General features: G+C 30.8%; 1 protein-coding gene and 1 pseudogene across 1 annotated transcript in view; both read left to right on the top strand.

Moving 5' to 3' along the window:
• Positions 1–24,427, top strand: part of LOC143055287 (uncharacterized) — a 60,493-nt gene that overhangs the window by 22,040 nt on the left and 14,026 nt on the right. The window contains exon 4 of the mRNA XM_076228422.1: positions 23,331–23,486. Coding sequence (XP_076084537.1) covers positions 23,331–23,486 — 156 coding nt within the window. The remainder of the gene's footprint in view (positions 1–23,330; positions 23,487–24,427) is intronic.
• Positions 3,054–19,153, top strand: LOC143055123 (uncharacterized; annotated as a pseudogene).

Below are 24,427 nucleotides of genomic sequence, written 5' to 3'. Positions count from 1 at the left end.
TATTAATAAAATTTATCAAACCTCATAATTGCCCATCAAAATATTCTATTCCAGTTAAATCAGTCATCATTTTATTTTCAAAATTTTCCAACCGCCTACAATTGGCATTTCTTTATCGTATTTATATCATGATTATTGTCATTTGAATACAATCAGTCACCCCGGACAATTTCCATCATAATTTCAATTAATACATCACCAACTGTAAATCTATATTATTGACCATGGACATATAACTAATGTACTTTCTTTTTTTGAAAGATAAAACATTAAAATTCAAATAGTTAAAAATGTGTTCACGTTTATTCGGATAAGAATTATATTTTCCCGATAAATCAATTGTAAAAGGACCTTCTGGAGCCTCGATACGATTGCACAAAAATGTCGTTCTGCAACTTTAGAAACCTTGAATGGACTTTCCCACGGTCGGCCAGAAAGGTCACCTGAGTTTACTAGTACGCGATATTTTTTCCCGCCCTTTAAAAAACTCGTGCTGTGGATAACATTGATGTTAACTATTTTTAGCATTTAACATTGTTAAGTAAGTCAAGTTCAAGTTCAACCCAAACTGTTGATAACTGAGATGTGTATCGTGGAATTGTTTTTAAAATCTTTTGTTGAAAATACACAAATTTATATTCATTGTGCGAAAGTTAATATTAAACAAAGACGAATTAATGCAGCTGGAAGTATTACTGTTGTAACGGAAATGTATTATTATTCTGCTGTACTGCCAACAAATCGTAAAACGAAAATGCCGTAATTGTTAAGCATAACGAATGGTGAATAATATTTTCCTTTTTACTTGAATATACAAAACTTTCAAACACGTAATTTTATTTAACTGCTCAGATTAATTTAGCGAAAGTTTCCGGTTATTTTTACACAAGTATGCTCATTTCGTAAATAAAATATTAATTTACTGGTGAAGACATCGAGGTCAAAATTAAGTAGTTTTCATTTTTTATTAAACTTAAATACAATTGAAAGAATTAACAACAACATTTTGCTTTTAAATCTTTTATTCATTCCAGCAATTAGATAATCGTAAAAAGAAAATGCCGTAGATTTACACAATTAATACGGGGCAATCATTTTGTCTAATGAATGGTGAATAAATTTTCCTTTTTACTTGCATATATAAAACTTTTAGACTTATAATTTTTAAATAAAGACTTTAACTTTGAAGTAGAATATTTTGTTTTTTACATATTCCGCTATATTTTATAATCGTTTTTTTTTTTTAAGCAAGTACATTAAGGTTAAGATATTTTTAGATGGGCTAACAAAAAATACGAAAATATTTTGACTTTAGTTTTTATGAACACAAATGAAATTTAATTAGTATAAAATACATTTAAAATTATACACCTGTTTGACACTTAAACTGGTACAGTAGACCGGAAATATAACTCTTTATTACTTCAACCTTTACCTGTCAGGTAATCCAATTACCCATTCAGTCTTGTGCCGGTATAGATCAAAGTAGGATAAGGGCAATTAATTCCTCGGTGTAGAGAGTGAGCTCGTTATCACAATAAACATTTACCTGATTTTGGGAGAGATTACTCCCAAATTCCTCCCAACATTTTGGGAGGAATATCGGAGTTTGTCGGAGTGGCTCCGACATTTTCCTCGGTGTAGGGTGTGGGAGAGTTGGTACTCTTGAACTGTACTGTATGTATTGTGATGAAAGCTCTTTATAAAATTAACCTACATGTATACTATCTAGTAGCTGACTATAATAGCTATTAAGTTCAAATAATTATGACGTCTGGCAAGGCTATTTTAATTTTTTTTCTGGGACGGTTTTAGGAAGGCGTCCCAGAAAAAAATAAAAAAGCCTTTCCAGACTTCATAATTATTTGGACTAATAGCTGTAGCTAGGGCCTTTCAGTTAGAACTAGAATATTCTTATTCTTTTTCTTAGTCTGGTCAATGTAATTTTGTAATTTATAATGTCTAGAAACTAAGAATTAAGGCTATTTTTGGTTTTTGTTTTCTGTAACCCCTTTCCAGTTAAATGGGAAGGAATCCAAAAAAAATATGGAAAAGTCATACAAAACATCGTAATTATTTTTCGTGGTGTCCCCAGGGTCTTTAAGACTTATAAGCGTCATACTAATATTCATTTGTATAACATGTGATGCTATTTCAATCACTGATTTTTATGCCCCACCTACGATAGTAGAGGGGCATTATGTTTTCTGGTCTGTGCGTCCATTCGTTCGTTCGTCCGTCCGTTCGTTCGTTCGTCCGTCTGTCCCGTTTCAGGTTAAAGTTTTTGGTCAAGGTAGTTTTTGATGAAGTTGAAGTCCAATCGACTTCAAACTTGGTACACATGTTCCCTATGATATGATCTTTCTAATTTTAATGCCAAATTAGAGATTCTACCCCAATTTCACGGTCCACTGAACATAGAAAATGATAGTGCGAGTGGGGCATTCGTGTACTGAGGACACATTCTTGTTACACATATTTCTCAAAAATGGAGTACTTTTTTTTATTGTCAAGTGAACCCTTTGGATAAATTGACTGCATTATAACCTCAAAATTTACTCAGAGTACAGATTCAAACAAAATGCAGTCAATTTAGCCTAATGGTCCACAAGAACCTTAAAGCAGTCAATAAAAAGCATATTAATCACAAATAACATGATAATTACATTTACTTACAAACAATTGGACTGCAACTGAATTCAAACATTAGGCTCTGGGTCATAAAACTTTATTCAGTACTGTACAAGGAGTACAAAATTTGAGCTCCAACACAAAATCCAGTATTTTGATTGGTTGATTCTTGCATCTTAGTTAAAAGATCATGCTCACAAGTTTTATGATCCTAAGGCCAGGCCTTGAAGTCATTAAGCTTTCAAGTCATTTTTTTTGTACCCATACTCCAAAATCACCCAATCAAAATTCTGAATTTTCATTTACACCACATGTACCATATTCTTTTTTTGTTGATGTTGCGCCATGCAGATATACATGGATATCAATATTTGACAGTCATGTTTCACTTTTCATTTTTTTTTATTGTTCTTCAGAGTGATGAGGTAATGACTTTCGTTCTGTACATAATGAAGGAGTGTGGGTGTCGTAATGTGCCTCCACTGTCCAAAATAAAAAAGTATCTTCAGACAAAAATGGAAATGGAAGATATGATCCAAAAGGTAATTCATTCATTTTAATTGCTATAAATTTTTTAAATAATTATATTAAAAAATGTAGTTAAAAAAGCAAGTAATCTGAGTTATTTGTTTTATTATAATGACCTTTTTTGTATAATATTTGTTTTGTCTGTATTTAAAATATATTTGTATAAAAAAACATGTGAAACTGTTATAATTTTAAAAGATAAGTAAAACAGTTTGCTATTATTACCCCTAAAATGGTGGCACACTCTTTAATGTTTGCTATAATTTTCAATAGTAATTTTCTTTAATGAAAACATGAGAAATAAGTTTGTCTTGTATCTAAATTTAAAAAATGTGTCCAATGATCCACCCACTATTAAAGATAAATGACATGGCTTAAAATAGAACATGGAGGTAAAATGCAGTATTTATGCCCCACCTACAATGTACGATACAACTGTTGGGTTGTTGTCCCTGACTTAGTGATATTAAGAAATTTTGCAGTTTTTAGTATTATTTTATCTTAAATAATAATATAAATATGTTTAATTAAGAAATAATTCATGGGGGCTTGAATATATCGTTATTTTACCATTGGTTGGCCCTTTATGACAAATATTTTACCCTGAGCGATAGCGAGGGGTAAAATATCGGCATAAAGGGACAACCCATGGTAAAATTTAGATATATTCAAGCCCCCATGAATTATTTCGATACTGATAAGACAAATATAGCAATTGTTTTGGTTCAAAGCGCACTAGATGGAGGCAACTTAGAGCATAGCATTTGTTGTTTTTTTAAATATACGAGCAGATATGTCTTATTATATAGATAGACAAAGACATATATTGGTAGAAGAAGAAATTAAACATTTGTGAAGAAGAAAGAGATTGAGCTTCTTTTTTTAATTTTTAAATATGAAGAATATGTATAAAATAATGTATGTATCTGTTTTCATCAAAGTCAAAGTATGAATAAACGAATGGAGATATATATGGAGCGGGCATAATGGAATATAATATTTTGATTCATTTGCTTAATACTATGCTCTAAGTGTACTCTTGTTATGTCAGTTCGATGCTTTATTTGTAGAACTCTCAGCCACGCTTTGCCATCTTTATTATTTAAGCGTGTTTCCAGACCCCACAACGAGGGGGTCCATATAATTTTTATTTTTTTTATTTTTTTTAATTATTTTTAGTCATTATATAGTAATATGTACATTCCTATCTAAACTATTTATTGCAATAATTAATTTTAATTAAAAAAAATATGTTTTCTAGTCGCTAAATAGTTTCTTGTCGCTTGTTGTCGCTAAAATAATTTTTGTTGTCGCTTCTTGTCGCTTGTTGACGCTTGTTGTCGCTAAAATTCTTGTTGTCGCTAATTAGTGAGACCGCTATTTTTCACTGTTGCTTTATATCCTAAAATTGTGAATTTACTGAGCACAGCTGTTTTGTGCTGTATTGCCATCAAGCACAGCAGGGGTAGAAAGGTGAAACTGGTAAAATGTGGTAGACCATAGAAACAGTATGAAACAGATCTCCTTTCAAAACATACTGCATATAAAGTTCAACTGTGCCAAGCAATGATAAAAAAAACTTGTGTGACAAGCTGCTTGACAAGTTTTTCAGCCTTAAAAGTAGAAAGATAGAGTTCTATATGGGCTAAAGATGTTGTTCTTGTATAACCTGTGATTCAACGAATAAACATTGATTAACATCTTTTATTAAAATATGCCCTTTTCATATTATCATATCGCGCGTTAAATGCCGTTTTTCAGGATTGGCACCCTGCCCTTTTGAAAACCTAGCTGGAACACTGAATACTAAAATGTGGTATAAGCCCTTTTTTATATACATAGAAGATATATAAGTAAATCATCATTAAAATTCATCCAAATCTATCTAAATATATTATTGTAAATAGTTTGAGCATGTCACTAAATCTGTTTGCTCCGTTCTTTACCGCCAATCTTAAAGTGGGTTAATTTATGGGAACGGCAAATATTTGCCTCCATCTAGTGCGCTTTGAACCAAAACAATTGCTATATTTGTCTTATCAGTATCGAAATAATTCATGGGGGCTTGAATATATCTAAATTTTACCATGGGTTGTCCCTTTATGCCGATATTTTACCCCTCGCTATCGCTCAGGGTAAAATATTTGTCATAAAGGGCCAACCAATGGTAAAATAACGATATGTTCATCATATACAGATAAGCGCTAAAAATATTCATGTGAACTTTTGATACCTTTTCTGAAATTCTCCAGTCATTAAATCTTTTACAAAATTCATTGATTACAAAAAAAAGAAGATGTGGTATGATTGCCATGTTGAGACAACTCTCCACAAGAGACCAATATGACACAGAAATTAACAACTATAGGTCATCGTAAGACCTTCAACAACGAGCAAATCCCATACCGCATACTCAGCTTTAAAAGGCCCAAACTGACAATGTAAAACAATTCAAACCAGAAAACTAGCGGCCTTATTTATGTACAAAAAATGAACGAAAAACAAATATGTAACACATAAACAAACGACAACCACTGAATTACAGGCTCCTTACTTAAATGTTCATAACATACTAAATGTATGTTCATTATTGATATTGATAGAAAACCAGAAATGATTTTAACCTTACTTATTTGTACATGTACAATTTTTAATCTACTTTTAGCATGAAGATAAAGATGGTAATATTTCCTGGATGATCAAGCCAACTTCAATGCTAAAGTTGCAACTGGCTGATCCAGTGCTTTCAAACCAGATATTCAGGTATTAAAATGTTTCATAAAGAGTGAAATTCAGTCTTTTGCAAGATTGCTGTAATTTTGTATATAATATAAAAACATTTACCATCAATCAACCATCCTTTATATATTAGGCTTGTAAATCACTTTACCATTAGGGGTGAAACGACAATTTTAAGCTATAAAGCGTCAAATTGATTGAAATTTTATCAGGATTTGCCAAAATATTATTATCATGAATTGTCAGAGGTCTGAAATTATTTTTATTACCATCATTTGTTTTTACCATTATTTGTCGCAAATGTACCCCAATTACATAAAAACCAACTTATACATTTCTATGTACTCTCAGAGGAAAACCTTGAAGAAAAAGACACTCCAGGTACTTGAAAAATATTCAGAGCACATGTCAATGAAATAAGAGATTTGTTTTTTCAACTATATAAGTACCCCAAACCTTTATTGCATCTAAAAAATATAACATAATGTTGAAGAATATATTTTATAATAAAATACTCTCTCTATATATATATAAATAGATATCCAACTGTAGAAACTTCTTCTCAGTCAAACTACCAAGTGTCAGGCAGTAAGTGGAAAGAAATGGAATTTCACTGGACTATAAACAGTAAAAAACACCAATTTGTAAAAGGGCAGTTCATATCCTTTGAACTTGATGGTCAAGCAGTCTACGGCAAGATTTTGCAGTTTCTGGAAAGTGTACAGGTATTGTAATTCATTTGGCAAACCTGATATATAAGATAAGATATAGGGACGTTTAAAATGATTTTTTGTAAAAAAATATTATTGATGATATTAGCAGATTTAGGTTTAAAAAGGAAATAATAGATGAATATTACATCCCTTATAATCTTATGTAAAATTTGAAACAAAAACATTAATCAATCAAAATATCAACTATTAAATTTATTACATTTTTCCAGACTGTAATGAAAGCTTATTAATTGAGATTTGATTTGCAGTCTCCAACAAGGTTAGATAATTTAACTTAGTTACTCAGTTCTACAACAATGCTAATGTAATATAAACATTTTTTTTTAAAAGACAGTATAGTTCATGTTCATGCATTTTGTTTTGAATGTTGCATTTATGATTATTAAAATTTGTGAATCAGGGATGTTGTGAGTTGTTCTGTGACTAATGCAAAACAATATTGTTGTATAATGGTATGATGCTGTTGTTTAAATTTGATAGTTGTAACTTTTGTCAGTATTGAGATGCATTTAATATTGATGTTATAAATTTCAAGATACTAATTGGGTTCTAAATCATTATATTTCATTAATTTTATGTTAAACTATACATAGTTACTAAATAATGTATTAATATTTTATTTTTTACCTTATAGAACTTAATCTAGATGTTTCAATATCATTATTATGTGTGAATGCTTTCATAACTGCTGTAATTTTTAATTTGATGTTACAGGAAGACAAATTGATGTATGCTAAAGTAGATGTGTTTATTGGCAAGGAACACAGATACATGTCTGAAATGAATATAGAAGATAAGTATGTATAATTTTACATAAGTTATGCCATATGGTATTTAGTTCAGTCAATCTAGCATAAATTTGACACTGACCTTAATGAAGTAATTGCATCAGAAGAAGTTTAAAACTTTTCATTATAACCCTAATATACACAGAAAAAAACCAAAAAAAACTAACTTGAGGAAAAGTAAAAAATAATGATTTTAAAATTCCTATGGACATTTACATTGATATGGGAGATAACTCTGCAAAAAAAGACAGAATGTCAATAAAAAATTGACACAAAATAATAATTTCACTGCTTCTGTTCAACAGTCGTTGAGATTGTATTGATTTTTGATATTTTAGCTGTCTTTAGAGCATAAAAAAATTTGTAAAGGTTGAAATACATATCTTTTATCAAGCTACAATTTTCAGCATGTCAAGCTAGCCCTTTTGTACAAACAAATATATTATAACTTATATCATGTATATTGATCTCTCATAAAGCATGTAAAAGGGATATTTATAACATTAAGGGGTTGCCTCCAAACTGATTATGACTTGGATGGAGAATTGTCTCATTGTCAGTCACACATACATAGACCAGATTTAATTATTTCTTGGTGAACAGGGAAAAAATACTTCAGAAATTAAATACATGTCAAAGTACAAGTGATAAATCAAGTTTTAATATTGTCAAAACCAACTATTTTATGTTTACAAAAAAAAATATAATCACTCGCCTTTACTTTTCAAGGTTCGCCTCAAAAATTTGCAAATTAAATATTTCTTAAACTTTATTAAAATTTTCAAATCGCTCGCTCGCCCCAAATTTTGGAGTCCAAAAATCCGTAGAACAAGAAATTAAATTGGTGTGGCCTTACAGATATAAACAATACCAAATATTCACATTACTTTTTCAAAATTGTTACAAAGACATAAATGTGCAATGTCTTTAATGAAAACAGTTTTTAATTACCATTTAAAGAGAAGAGTCATACTTTTTGAAATCTCCTTGAAAAACAAAAAGGTGTGGTTTAAGTGCCTAAATGAGACAATTCTACACAATAATCAAATAAACTACCATAAAACAATGTATGACCTTCAATAATGATACAAAACCACACAGTCATAATAGATGTCCCTTAAATTCCAAACAGGAAATAAATGACATTATTTTTTTAGTGACAAAATTACCCTTATGTGCATTTGCAGTAAGTACAATCTAGTGCTAAAATTTTGAACAATGATAAATGAAAGATTAATTGTTTTTTAGATGTTTAGTGAAGTACGGGCAACTGCATATGGTGTCTTTAGAAGAATGCAAGGTGGTTTCAATTCCAAGTGACACATCATTGATGGAGCTCATAAATGGGGAGTTGATAAACATTTCCAGAGAAGTATGTGTTTCATTGTTTAACATTTGAACATTGTTTAAAGATGATATTTTGAACAAGTTAGAAATGTCATTAGTTTTATAAAGGACTTATTTCAGAAAAAGGGAGCAGGTTTGGATCCATTAAAACGTTTAATCCTGCTGCAAAAGTTTGCAGCACCTGTCCTAAGTCAGGAATCTGATGTACAGTAGTTGTCGTTTGTTTATGTAATATATACGTGTTTCTCGTTTCTCGTTTTTGTATATAGATTAGACCGTTGGTTTTCCCGTTTGAATGGTTTTACACTAGTTATTTTGGGGCCCTTTATAGCTTGTTGTTCGGCGTGAGCCAAGACTCCGTGTTGAAGGCCGTACATTGACCTATAATGGTTTACCTTTTATTTTTTTGTATTTTTTTTTGGATGGAGAGTTGTCTCGTTGGCACTCACACCACATCTTCCTATATCTATTAATTAGCTATTTTCATAGTATATTTTTTTTTGGCTTAAGACATGTTAAGGAACTACTTATTAGATCAATTACATTTTTATAAAGTCACATTACTATCAGTCAGGGTTTCCACTGGTTGAAATAATTTTTTTCCTCCACCTCTTTCGCAAAAACAATATATATAGAATTAAAATGTCAATTGTTCTTGAACAATTGAGAGGTCTTTCCTTTTCGAAATGTAAAGTACATGTTCCAATAGGCGTAGAATGCATTGAAAAGCTCTCAAACACACACAAAACCGTTAAAAAATGACAAAAACAAGAAATTCGATAATTTGGACATGACCTTGGCTTTTGACCTTGTAACCTTTGTGAAGGTCATTGGTCAACAATGTAATTGTAAAAGACCCCATGGGTCTAGGACTTTTCGTTCAAGGGTTAAAGCTAATTTTACCTTTTCAGAAACCGTTAACGGGGGTTATGCCCCTTAAGAATATGACAATTGCTTTTGGTCAAAATGTAAAAAAGTTGTGCCTCAGTCACCTAAACATTTTTCACTGTTTACTATTTCTGTAAGATTAACCGTTTTTTGAGATATCGACTAACAAGTTGAAAGGTCAAAGGTCAAGGTCAACCTTAAAAACATTTAAAACACACTAAAAATCATCAAAATAAGGTCAAAAACACATAATTCGCTATCTGGGACATGACCTTGACCTTTGACCTTGTAACCTTTGTCAAGGTCATTAGTCCCCAATGTCATTGCTGAAGACCCCATGGGTCTAGGACCTTTGGTTATGTAGTAAAAGCTGATTTTGTCTTTTCAGAAACCTAAATCAGGGGTTATGCCCCTTACAGAAAGGTCAAATCTCTTTGGTCAAAATGTAACAAAGTTGCGCATTAATGACCCAAACATTTTCCACTATTCAAAACTTCTGTAAGTATAATGGTTTCTGAGATTATCCCATAACAAGGTGTTAGGTCAAAGGTCAAGGTCAACATAAAAATTTGACCTTGAGGTATTTTTCAAAGATACATGAATTGATGATGAATGGTGAAGATCCTAGGTCTCTATGACTTACGGTTTCTGAGTTTTGGTGGTCCACCGACACCGGTTAATTTTCATAGGGGCATAACCCTACCAATGAGTCGTTGAATCTTTTCGATCCAAATGTAACGAAGAACTGGGGTCTGGTCCTGAACAAATTTCACCCTTTGTTTTTTTTCTACCTATTACAGTTACGGTGTTGGAACGATAACAAGGTTTTTTGGTTTCGGAGGGATTACTCCGAACCGACAAAATATTTTGACTAACAGGGTGAGTTCCAGATAGGTATTCATGACACCGATACAAAGTGTGAACATGAAAGCGACACGTCTTACGGTTTAGGCTGCTAACTTCGTCAAAGTTTGGCGGAAGAATAATAATAATAAACAGAAGAAATACAGTAAGGTCTTTCCCTTTTGTAAAAGGAAAGACCTTAATAATGATAAACAGAAGAAATACAGTAAGGTCTTTCCCTTTTGAAAAAGGAAAGACCTTAATAATAATTAAAAACCAATTGTTCAGAGAACAATTGAAGGTCTTTCCATCAAAACAATGTATTTTGATATGAAAGTTGTGAAACTAAGTTTAAAATGTCATTTCAATCGTCAAATGATAGCTTCTAGTACGCTGATTCCAAAAATATTTAGTTTCCATACATTTTTTTTTAAATAAGGGAGATAATTTGTTACTTCCGGTTTGAAAAATGTTACTTACCATTATATTTGAATATTTACTTGACACTGATTCCAAAAATATCTGGTTCTATATACTTTTATATTAATAAAGTACAAAAAATAGCTACTTCCGGTTTACAAAAGGTCACTTCCGGTTGTTTCTTTCAAGGTTAAATGGTTTGATACCTTTTTCCAAAAGTTTCATAGCTTTATCATGTATACATATAAAATAAAAGCAAAGGTCAAAATCTAGAACGTCAAATTAAGCTATGACCTTGAGATCAATTTCAAGGTCATGAACTAAGGACCTCAAATCAAAAGACCATAGGTCTTAATTATATTTGGTTAATGACTTATATCACCAAACACGTATTTTTAAATACAAGAGGGGAGAAAACTCCCTTTTACATTCAACGTGCCCTTGCAATAAAAATTTATGTGTTACGACATGTCGCAACTAACAATTTAGTAAAAATAATTTGTTGATATCTTATACGGTCTTTGGATATAAGTGAAAATAAGCCAAATTCAAATATTAGAATATGACCTTGACCTTTGACCTTGACCTAATTTTCATTTTTTTGGACCAAGGACCTCAAATCAAAAGATCCTAGGTCTCTATCACTTATGGTTTATAAGATAGAAATGCATATCACTTATATCAGATGCATAAGGGGAAATAACTCTCATATGGAGCGGTCATATTGCTTCGGTCAAAATAGGACAAATCATGCAAAGGATATAACGAGCAATTTTGTAAAATAAATTTGTCGTTATCTTTTACGGTTGCGGAGGAGTTGTGAGCACAAGGAAAACAGTGTTTGGGGAGATAACTCCTACAAAGAAAAGTATTCGGTTACGCAGGGTAAATTTCAAAAGCGCATAAACTGTTCAATATCATATACCAAATATCAAAGCGACATATTGCGAAACAAATGTTTATCGCAAGAACAAAATTAGGCGGAAGAAAAAGAAAAAAAAAAAAATAATCAGAAGAAAAACAATAGGTCTTTCCACAGAAAAGTGGAAAGACCTAATAATAATAATAATAATAATAATAATAATCAGAAGAAATACAGTAAGGTCTTTCCTTATAGAAAAAGGAAAGACCTTAATATTCAGAAGAAATACAGTAAGGTCTTTCCTTATAGAAAAAGGAAAGACCTTATTAACCATACATTATCTCGAAATATCAATGTTATTAAGTACAAGGCTTAGAAACAGGTAGAAAGCGAGGCTGTGCATGTATGTTTTCATAGCACCAATTGTCAACAGATGCCATGAAGAGTAGTGACTTAATCCAATCAACATAAAATTGAGAATGGAAATGGGGAATGTGTCAAAGAGACAACAACCCGACCAAATTAAAAACAACAGCAGAGGGTCACCAACAGGTCTTCAATGTAGCGAGAAATTCTCGCACCCAGAGGCGTCCTTCAGCTGGCCCCTAAACAAATATATGAATGTTTCAAAAGATGTTGCATTAAATTTACTGTAATGTTCAACTTATTCAAATGCAATTTTAAACAATGATATCATTTAAGTGAGGAATTACTTACAGTACATCTTGTTATTTTTTTCAGAGAAAAGATACAATCTTAAAGCAGTCATCTTTATACACCGGTTTACCTGTTATAACAGTACCTTTAAACCTGTTTATGGATGACATGTCAGCCAATCAGTCCAAGAGGTGGTCACCCCTGCATGCCATCCAGGGTCAGCTTTCTGGCTTGAGTGTTGAAGAAAAGAACAGAGGAAAGAATGTGTTTTTGTTAGGTGTGGCTGATAGAATGAATATTCTTGAGCTTGTGTCTCCTATTTGCCAGGACATTGAAAATTGTAAACAGTATGTATGATTGTTTAAAGAAATTGAAATGTTGTGTGATCTAATTCTATGCGTTGTGTCTATAAGACAGGACTTGTTATGGATAGGGTTATTGAAATGCTCTTAAATCTAAAACTTTCAATTCCACCTAACAGGTACTGTAAACACAGAAATTATTGCAATTATTTTATTATTGCGAAAAATGTGACAGGATTATAATCGCAATAATTAAAAATCGCAATTTGAAATTTTTTTATATAATTTCAACAGGATTTTTCTCAATATCTCAAAAATAAAAAATGCATTTTAGTCTCAAATGACAAAATCACAATATTAAATGCACGCAATAATTTCTGATTTACAATATATATGGATTTGTCATAAGCTTAATTTAACTATTGATTTATTTACAAAAACATATATATGTGTATAGTAGTAGACAATGAAAGCTTTAAACTGTAATCATTTTATAACAAACAAAACTGTAACTTTAATTAGATTTTTTGAAAATAAGACTAGCACAAATACATACACACAAGACTTACTTACATCTTCTACATTTTTAAATGTAGGCACTAACCACAGTCTAATTCAGTATTTCCAATGGCTATTTTCAATTTTACCTTCAATACAGTTCAGATTTACATGTGAGGTAATAATCATAACTATAAAACAAATAAAATCACAAAATAAATTAGCTGTACACTTGTTTGAAATACACAATTTGCAAAAATAAGTGCACATGAAAAAAATACATTTACAGCATATGAAGTGATTAATGGAACTTTTATATACTGTATGTTATTTTTTTATCTTTCAGATCAGGGATAGAAGCATTTGATGCTTCACTTAACCAAAAGGTTATACTGACAACTGACATATCCCTGATTGTTACGGACTACCAAATGATGAGTTTGGCCTGCAACCATTTAGGCCCATCTGCAAATAAATATTGCCCAAAATGAAATGTAAGTATTCACAGTACAGGTACTATTTTTATACGACCGCAAAAAATGTTTGCATCTTATAATGGTATGATGTTGTCGTCTGCATCGTTGTCGTCGTCAGTGCTCGAAGATGCATTTAGTTTCCGGACAATTACTTTAGTTTTAGTGAATGGATCTCTATAAATTTTTAACAGAAGGTTCCTTACCACTAAAGAAAGGTAGGGATTGATTTTGGGGGTTGTGGTCCCAATAGTAAGGGTCCATAAAAGGACCCAAAGAAGCATTTTTCTTGGTTTTTGCACAATAAATTAAGTATAAATAAATAGAAATCTATGATATTTTAACACAAGGTTAATGACCTCAAAAGGAAGGTTAGGATTGAAATTTGGAGTTTTGGTCCAAACAGTTTTAAAGGAATTAGGGGCCAAAAATGGCCCAAATAAGCATTTCTCTTGGTTTTTTCACTATACAATTCAATACAAATATGTGTATTATATTGACATTATGTATAACAAAATATTTACAATATTGAAATATTTCAATTAAATTACCCCCAATAAGTCAATTCAAATAGATACTATAGTATTAATTCAGATTGATATAACTATAACTTTATTTATAGAAACCTCAAAAAAACAACACATAATAGTTGGATGGTTGTTCATCATATTATAAATTACTTTTTTATACCAAACTTTACTTTGTTTAGTGAAACTTATTTGTTTAACTGTAGGCAGATGGCACAGATCCTTTTAAGAAATGGGATTTGAGAACACCAGAAACCACAAAGAGGACACTGGAAAGGCTCAAATTAGTGCGAGACAAAGTATCATTACAAAGACAGACAGGGGTGAAATTGTATGAAAATTGTTTATGGCAATTTATGGATCCACACAGGTATGCAGCACATGCTTTATAAGCTTAGTATAATTTAAGGAATATCAATATGACATATATTCAATTTGTTGGGATGGATGGTAATTGTCTTATATAAGTAACCTGAATTAGAGTAATTTCTCATAATTTGATTGGCTGATGTTGTCCTAGTTATAATTATCAAGTACCATTTTTTTATTATCTCAGATAGAATTATCTCCCTTAAATTATTGATCCTACAAAAAATATTTTTAAGTTACTGCATGTATAGTCCTCAGATTTTCCATTTTTCACAGTTTTATATAAGATATATAAACTTTCTTGCTTGATGTTGTCCTTATTATTGAATATATATATATAAATTTGTAATTTAAAAAAAAAACATACATTAAATCTGATAGGTCTATAAAATTTGTATCGATATGAATTTTATTGACTCAACTAATTCTCGTATTAAGATAATGGCACACTGTGTAACTAACAATATCACTTATGGTTTAATTTTTCTTTTTTATCATTGGTTTATTTGGTCATGTGTTTTCCATTTCACATTTTGTGTTTTTTCACTGTTTGTCTGCATACATGTATATATTGACTTGATGTATTAACTATATTTAGAAATGATATATATATGTGTTCTTATGTAGGTTTTTTTTTTCAGAGATACACCAGTGGGAACTTTACATTTCCTGTATTTAGGACTAGCTAAGCATATGATTAAGGTAAATGTTTTTTTCTATTATGGGTGGTAAAATTGAAGAGGATGATTGTGATCGAAGTTTTCTTAATAGAAAGGATTAATTCTTAATTAAAAAACTATGGGTAGGTGTTAAGAAAGCTTTATCATATTTTGATGCTTTTATGTGACCATCGAATTTACCATGTTATCAATTTTGTAAATTTGAGATTTTTTTCCCATGTTAAGTACAAATTGCATATTTTTTTAACTTCTTTGTTATAAATGAGATTAAAAAAATACATATCTAAAAAATTTGACTAAAAACACCGACTTGATTGATAATAAAATTTGAATAATTGATTACCGTTACTCAAAAACCACTCATTGGAAATACCTAATTTTTTCACAAGAGTACTAGTTAAGTTTGATTATAAACTTTTTTTAATTCATTGCTATTTTCCACTTGTATCAAATATTTAGAAATAATTCCAGAATGAGATTTCAACGATACTAAAACATCAGAACAATACATTCTTAAATTAGGATAATGGGTTTTAATTGAATTTATAAGGGAATGTAATACATTACTGTTAATGTTAATGTTACTGTTGGCAATGAAAAAAAAGTGTTCCTTATCTAAAATTTTACAAACTTTGCACAGTCTGTGTTCTCTTTGAACTTTTTTATATCATTCTTATTCAATTTCCAAATTATGATCGCTTACATGTAATTTTGTTAGAAGTTGACGACTTAGTAGAGTAACTAAGAACAGCTGCTGTCTCAAAAATATGTATACATTAACAATCAATCTACAGTTTTTTTTTTATATATTTGACAGTACTGCTTAGATACCTTAAATGAAAACCAAAAAAAATTACTGGAAAAGCATCTAGAAAGTATTGACCAGTCTGACTTCGCCTATCAAATCAACACCAGTTTCTTCAAGTACTTTGATAGTAGACAGGGCAAAGATTTCAAACATTATGTGAGTACAGCTTTTCATTACAAATGAAAATAATCAATACAATAAAATTGAGAATGGAAATGGAGAATGTGTCAAAGAGACAACAACCTGAACAAGAACATATTAACAATTGCTAAAATAATCAGGCTTGTCTTATTTTTCTATAAGAACTGAGCTGTCCTTGCTATACCTTTGCTATTTAAAAGATGCTTCTGTCAGAAAATAACAATGTAAAACATTTAAACAGTATATCTGGCGTGAAATAAAGGATAGGTGATTATGTTTTAGTTTTTATCCTGCAATTAGCCAACTATTGTACAAATGACAGGTATACACTATATTTTTGCTATATTTGTACTTGTACAAATAAAGTCTCCTGTTACCCCACTTACAGGTTGAGTGAGTGCTAATATGAATATTTCTGTTTCCAAACCAGTTCTTTTGGGTTCCTTTTTGTGGTCCACATTTCAACTGTGGTATGTCGATTTCTTTGAGGAACTAGAGACAATGATTTTGATTTCATAACTATAGTTACAAGTGTTGGGAGCAATTTCAGGATAAAAACAATATATGTACAGAGCCATGCTTTTCGTCCTGTTTCTAAAGCTCAAACATATTTTCCGACCTTGTACATATATTGTATATAGAGAGTCTTATAACAACAATACTTTAGGGACTGCTGCAGAAATTTAATGATCGACATGTTTCGTGCCTAGGGCACCGTCATCAGATAACCAAAAACAATACATAAAATCATGTTGAAGTACAAAATGGGTTGTTAAAATTTAAACGTCACAATGTTACAATGGTAAGTAAGTAAAGCGTTGGTTCACTTTCGTTTGTAATATATTGTATATGTATAACACAGACAAAAAAAATAGATAGTGCAGCACAACTTGATTTTACAATGCTAGCATACAGAGTGCTTCATAATACAGGCTATATATAATGCAATGTACAGTGGGATTACCATATAAATGACGGCAGGGTGATATATATTTTTATGACTTATTTTTTTTGTTGTCAAATAAAAAAGGATGTGGAAAGCCAATTTTGTAAAACTCAAATTTGATTTCAGTATGATAGTATGGTGACATCACATTGACATGCATAACGTTTCTGTTGATTAAAAAACTATTAAATTTTTTATTTTATTTTTACATACATTTTTTTTAATTTTTGGTTTTATTAATTTGTTTTGCAGCTCCAAATTGCTGTTATCAATATGGAATATGCTGGATTGCGTACAAAGTACATTTTGGTGTTGGAAAAACTGGCATTGGTAAGAACGATACATGACAATATATTTTCAATTAAGTCAATTTCATTATTTTATACCCCCGCTTTCAAAAAAGGGGGGTATACTGTTTTACCTCTGTCTTTCTATCAGTCTGTCAGTCTGTCTGTCCCATGAATATCTTTAGTCTCATTTTTCTCAGGAACTACAATACAAGGATTTCTGAAATTTGCTTTCAAGGTTTATATAAGTCTGCTATACCGTGTGATGTGTTTTAGATTCATCACTTGACAACTTCCTGTTTACCGAACACTTGCATATTTTTACACTATTAAAATTATCCATTTGCGGCGGGGGTACCATCAGTGAGCAGTAGCTCGCAGTTTCACTTGTTATTTCTTTTGACTCGATTTACTCATATTAGATTTTGTATTGCACCATTTTATAATTCTATGAAAAGCACTTTTGTAATATAATTACCTCAAAAAATATATATAACCACAGATAAACAGTTGTGGTATGATTGCCAATGCAACAACTCTTCACAAGAGACAAAAAGACACAGAAATTAACAACTATAGCTCCATGTACTGCCCTCAACAATGAGCAAAGCCCATAATCCATACACAGCTACTTTTGCATAGGTACTATTTCTGTACTAAAAATATGTAGTACTGGAAATTTACTTTTAATATTTAGTACTATTTCTTTACTTTAAAATTATTGTAATATTCAGGTACTGGTATTTTACAGTACTTGATTTGTACTAAATATTTTGGTACAGAAATAATACTATATTCCATGTTTTTTCAATCTATTGATATATATGTATAATCACATTTGTTAAGAGCAGATTGTAGTCACTTTATCACCAGCCTGTTATCATTCAGACAGATGATATTGATGTTTTTTTAATAAGTAATGTTTAATTTTATTTCACAGGCCAAAATTGGAAAAGTTACAAAATTTCTTAGGTTGGTGTGGAAAGGAAATTGTCACCAGGTTGTTTTTATCCAGAAGGTTATTCCTGCTCATCATAGTAATGCACGAATGCAATATATTACTACAACCGAGACAACAGATTGTGTAAAACTAGTAAAATTGCAGTCATTAATTCACACTGTACATGACTGTAGAGGAGGGAATTGCCATCTGAAGGAAGGAACTGTAACCAAAAGAATTGAACAGGAAAACAGAAGCGTCAAAAGAACATACCTTAAACACTCTTCACAGCATAATGTTTATATCATTAACAAATACAGATTAACACATTCTTTGGATAAATTTGTTTTTTAAATTTGGATATTTAGAACATGATGCAGTACCAAATCAGAATTAATTATAAAAAAGAAGATGTGGTATGACTGCCAAAAGGACAACTCTTCACAAGAGAACAAGTGAGACTGACATTAACATGTGTAGGTCACTGTACAGCCTTCAACAATGAGCAAAGTTAATACCTTCATGTACAGTAATGTATTATGTGAATAGGATATTAAAGAATAATGAATGAAACTAAAAATGTAACACATCAGCAAAAGACAACCACTGTGTTTCAACTCTCCTTCTAAAATCTGACATATATATTTGTAAGCTTTTTTCCCCTTTAATCACATTAATTATTTATCCTATTTTTCAGGTTGGGTATTTCAATGATCCTCCTAATCAATCAGTAATATCCCTTTAAAAATGCTGCAGAAAAGTTTTAAATAAAAGTCTATTGAGAAAAATGTCTTAGAAACAATCACATTAGTCAAACTAGTGGTCATCTTTTAACCCTTAAGTAAAACTGTATTTATGAAGCATTTAAATAAATAACTAAGTAAATAATTAATTTCAGGAAGTCATTCAAAACTGTTAGCAGAGACTCTTCGCCAGATTAACTTTTTAAGACTTAAACTATACCTCTTGTCAATTTAACAGTATTGGCTGAACTTGGTATGTATCCTGTTTTAATAAAAAGAAGCCCTAAAATTGTCTATTGTCTTTTGGTTGCATGTAAAAATTGACAATAATTGTTTACCGGTACTTAGACACATATTTAATAAATTTTTGCGCATGTTGCAAGTAGGCAATGGGTTTGCCATAACAAGTTAAGAGTCATTAGCTTAATTTTTAACAGTTTTTTTGGAAAATCAAATCATTTTGTTAGAGACAGTAACTTTTATTGTATACATGCAGTATATACTATACTTAATGATAGATTATATTGGAAATATTGGAAATAAAATGTTTATTGTTATATTGATTCAATTATCTGTAAAAAGTTAAGAATTCATAGATCTTTAATGAAATGAGCAAAGTTTTAAAGAAGTATGTAATTTATGTGTAAGACTTTTCAATGTTAATATAGAAAATTGTGTGTTTTACCATATTTTGGGTGTATTTTCTATACAGAAAAAAACATCATTATTTTTGTTTGATTCATACTTTTTCAATATTGTCACACAAGGGGAGATAACTCGGATAGAGTGATTCATTATAATAGAAAGTGTTGTGCATTTATGTATGTTAATATGTAGCAAGAAAACAAGTCTGGTGACTCAATTTTTTCTTTTTATTATCTGAAAGCATGTTATTAGACCTATCCTTTTGCATTTAAACCTAAAATTCTGTAGTGTAGATTTCTTTTCAAAAGCAAATTGATTTTCCATGCATAATCTGTACAAAATCTGACAATTTTTTCAAAACTGGTCGTGTGTGTATATACTACTGCTGCCTTTTTTGTATCGATCTGTTGAGTCAAATCTCTTTCAATTGATCCTTATAATCGTTATGATGCTGTGTTCTGACATTCCTGTCTCATGTAAGGTAACGACACATGTTTTAAGCCTGACACATTATATACGTGCGTGTCCTGAGTCAGGAACCTAGTATACAGTTCATGTAGTTTATTGCTGTATAACATGTATCAAATTTGTTTTTATGTATTGATATGTGCATAAATCAGTTTAAACTGTTTTACACTTTTGCATGTCGTCGCATTTATAGCTTGTTATGCAGTATAGGTATAGATTTGTAACAAAGGTAAACTAATATTGCCTCAAACATGTCAAATATCTATTTCTAGAATCTTGTTAAAAAATATCTGAACGTTTTTGATCAACTAGTTTCCGTCAAAGGTTTGTTTTTCTTCATTGAAAATATGATTTCTCTACTCGATGTACTAACTTAACACAAAAAATGCTTTCTCTACTCGATTTACTAACTAACCACAAAATCTTATTAGGCAGACATTTTACTTTTTAGAATTAAAACTACCTTTGATCAGATTAATAACTTTAACTTTGTACTTGTTTGGCTTTATAAATATTTTGATATGAGCGTCACTGGTGAGTCTTATGTAGACGAAACGCGCGTCTGGCGTAGTAAATTATAATCCTGGTACCTTTGATAACTTATATCAATGAAATCATTTTCAGTAATATATCTCATATTTAATATTCAACAGGGAAAGACATAATGTAATCCTTCTGTGGTTTTCATTTTAAACCACTACGCAAATTGCATCTCAATTCTCACAGAAGGCTGCATTGTAGATTAAAAAAGATCAATATTTGTTCCGAAATATTGAACCAAGACATTAATACTTATTGGAAACTTTAAATCGGATTGATTATTTAAAAATCAAATGTACCCTTGAACCTTAAAGCCGTATATACACTGGTAAAAATGCCACACATGCGTGGCAAGAAACATGTGTATTACGCATGTAACACACCTGTGACACATGCGCTTTTAGGTACATGCGTGACACATGTGTGGCATTTTTGCCCTAGTAGTTTTGACGTTTTACATGATTCATGATTGACAGACATTTTACATTTTAGAACTAAAACTACCTTTTATCAGATTAATATCAATAAAATCTGTTGCAATTAATCATTTTCAGTAGAAAATCTCATATATAATATTCCACAGGAAAAGACATAATGTAACCCTTCTGTTTTTCATTTTAAACCACTTCGCAAATTTCATCTAAATTCTAACAGAAGGCTGCATTGTAGACTTAAAAAAATCATATATATGACCATAGAGATTAACACTTAATATTTGAAACTTTGAATCGGATTTATTATTATTTAGAAATGTACGTAATTGAACCTGAAAGCCGTATAGTTTTGACGTTTTACATTATTCATGATTGGCAGACCAGTCACACGTTCATCAGATTATGTAAGGCATTGTGGTAATTAGTTCCTGTTGGAACTCTATGGGGAATCACATTTTAAAATTTACCCATAAATCTTTAACACTAAATTTGACTATAAACTGTTCGAAATGGAAGCATAAGCATTTGTCTTAATCAAGTTTTCGTTATGCTACGATATGAGACTTTGTTTTTAGCAGCAAATAAAAATTAAAGTAGTCTGATGTTACTGCGTTTATAAGAAAGTACCATGATAATTAAGTTATAAGGCTATAGAAAAACAAAAGATATGGAATATTAAAGGTACTTGTAGTAGAAAATTTTTAAAAATCCAATAAAAATGTTTTAGAATTAAAGTATTGTTTTGGTTGTCAATTCCATAACACTGATACAAAATAAACAAAAGATTTCTTAAACTATCAGCGTTTGGCTTAGGAACTATCCGATTACCTGGAGTAACACCTTTCAAGGAGCAAACATTCTTCATGTTATTATCTAATCTCAGATTAAACTTTTAAACTAGGTACATTGGTGCTTCCATACGCACACATTTATATAGAAGTAACATTGAATCAGAAAGATATCACGTGATTCGAGCATCACACAATAGCAGATTATACAAATGTCCTAGGGTATTAATACTTTTTCATTATTGCAATAAAAAATATATCAAAACCATGAGGTCATAATATGCATTATCAGTAACACACATACGCATGTTTGAAAAAAATATTGCTTTCTAAAAAGTGTGACATTTGATTAGTAGAAATTTATTGGAAAATATTGAAACGCTAATTGGAAGTCTGCAATATCCCAAACCGTCTTACGGTGTTTATATATCCCAACTCAATTCAGGGATTTAGTTACTACAAATGTCTTAAATCCTTTATTATATTCTTCAATGGATACAAAAAATTGATTTGCAAGTTTGACTGTACCAGCAGAAAACTTTTTTTAAGCGGAATATCGTATCTTAATTTTACGGTGATTTTGTTAGCCAAGCACGGAAATTTAGATACGATACGGGTAAACTTATCAATCCTTTAAATAAATGTATTGATAAAGGTTAATTATTCAACACTGTAATGTAATCTTTGAATATTGTTGTTATTGGTATAAATATTGATTTAGTTTAATAAAAATTAAAACGATACTAAATATTATTAACACAGTTATGTACTTTCACGATACTACAATCTATCGATACCTATATTTTGGCATTGCACAAGGTCATGTTTTTCTCTGACTATTAATGACGTCTCTATCCTAAATCTATTGGATGTTGGATGCATACTGATTGATATTTTAGTCTAAGATACATGATTTTTTTAGTTATTATTAGTTGTAATTGACTTTAAACTAGCTGTCAGAAGCTGCGAGTACTCTCGGATCTGTACTTTTTTGTTGTTAGCGATGAGGGATGGACATATACCCGGCCACGTCCTGTCTGTGATTTTAGTTGATGTTTTTCTTTGTATCGATCTGATGAGCTAAGTCTTTTTCAACTGATTTTAATAGTTTGTCCACTTCTTTTGAACTTTGGTGGATAGTTGTCGCATTGACAATCAAACCACATTTCCTTATGTTTATATCGGTGCAATTGTAGAAATAGAAAACCTCAATAATCCGACAACAGAAACAAACAACAACAACAGTAGAAATAATAATGATAACAATACAATGAAATAATGCCTAACATTTAGTTTTTTTTTAGCCAATACAACCAGAGACGTTTAATACCACGGACAACCCGTTAGAATGGGTTTCTGGATTATTGGAAGCCACAAAGAATGGAACGAAACCATATGACGACATACTGAATGATCTGCTAAAATATTATCGAGATCCTGTTATGGTGGTTATTGTACAGGTAGGTATACTTGATTTGAGCGAGTAAGTTTGTTTATGTTAAATACTGATTCAACAATTGTCTAATTTATACAATTTAAATAAATCACTATAAGTATTCTACGTAAACGTTTAAAGGGGCACTAGCTACGAGATATATGAAAAATCTAATACATTATTTTTTTGCTCAATCATTAATGACATGGAAATAGCGAAACAATATTTATCTTTTAGCAGCCAGTATTGTTGAATTTTGTCAAAATAAGCTACAAAAAGATTAATTTTTAACCGGATTTTTGTGACAAAAATGTCAGTTATAATGATTAGGGGATGTACGGCGGGCGGGCGGCAATTAAATGTTGTCCGTGCATTAACTCATGAACCGTTCAACCAAAGCTTTTAAAATTTTGATATGTTGTTACTGACAACTAAATGAAGGTCAAGTTCAATAATGGCGATTTAAACTTTTACCGTTCAGGAGATGGTTCTTGAAAGATTGAAAATGGAGTTTCCAGTCGTGTCCGTGCATTTACGCATGAACTGTTCTACCTGAGCTTCCAAAATTTTAATATGTTGTTACTGATGACAAAATGGAGGTCAAGTTTAATAATGGCGATTTTAACTTTTACCGTTCAGGAGTTATGGTTCTTGAAAGATTGAAAAATGGAGTTTCCAGTCGTGTCCGTGCATTTACGCATGAACTGTTCTACCTAAGCTTCCCAAATTTTAATATGTTGTTACTGATGACAAAATGGAGTTCAAGTTCAATAATGGTGATTTTGACTTTAACCGTTCAGGAGTTATGGTTCTTGAAAGATTGAAAAATGGAGTTTCCAGTCGTGTCCGTGCATTTACGCATGATCTGTTCTACCTAAGGGTGCTATAAACAGTTTCGTACTAAAAACTAGGGGTTATTCCCCGACTAAAAATAACCATGGAGGGAAACCCCTGTTTATTTACTTA

Source organism: Mytilus galloprovincialis, chromosome 12 (genome assembly GCF_965363235.1).
Source record: "Mytilus galloprovincialis chromosome 12, xbMytGall1.hap1.1, whole genome shotgun sequence".
NCBI classification, from domain to species: Eukaryota; Metazoa; Mollusca; class Bivalvia; order Mytilida; family Mytilidae; genus Mytilus; species Mytilus galloprovincialis.
This window is presented reverse-complemented; position numbering and strand designations above follow the sequence as displayed.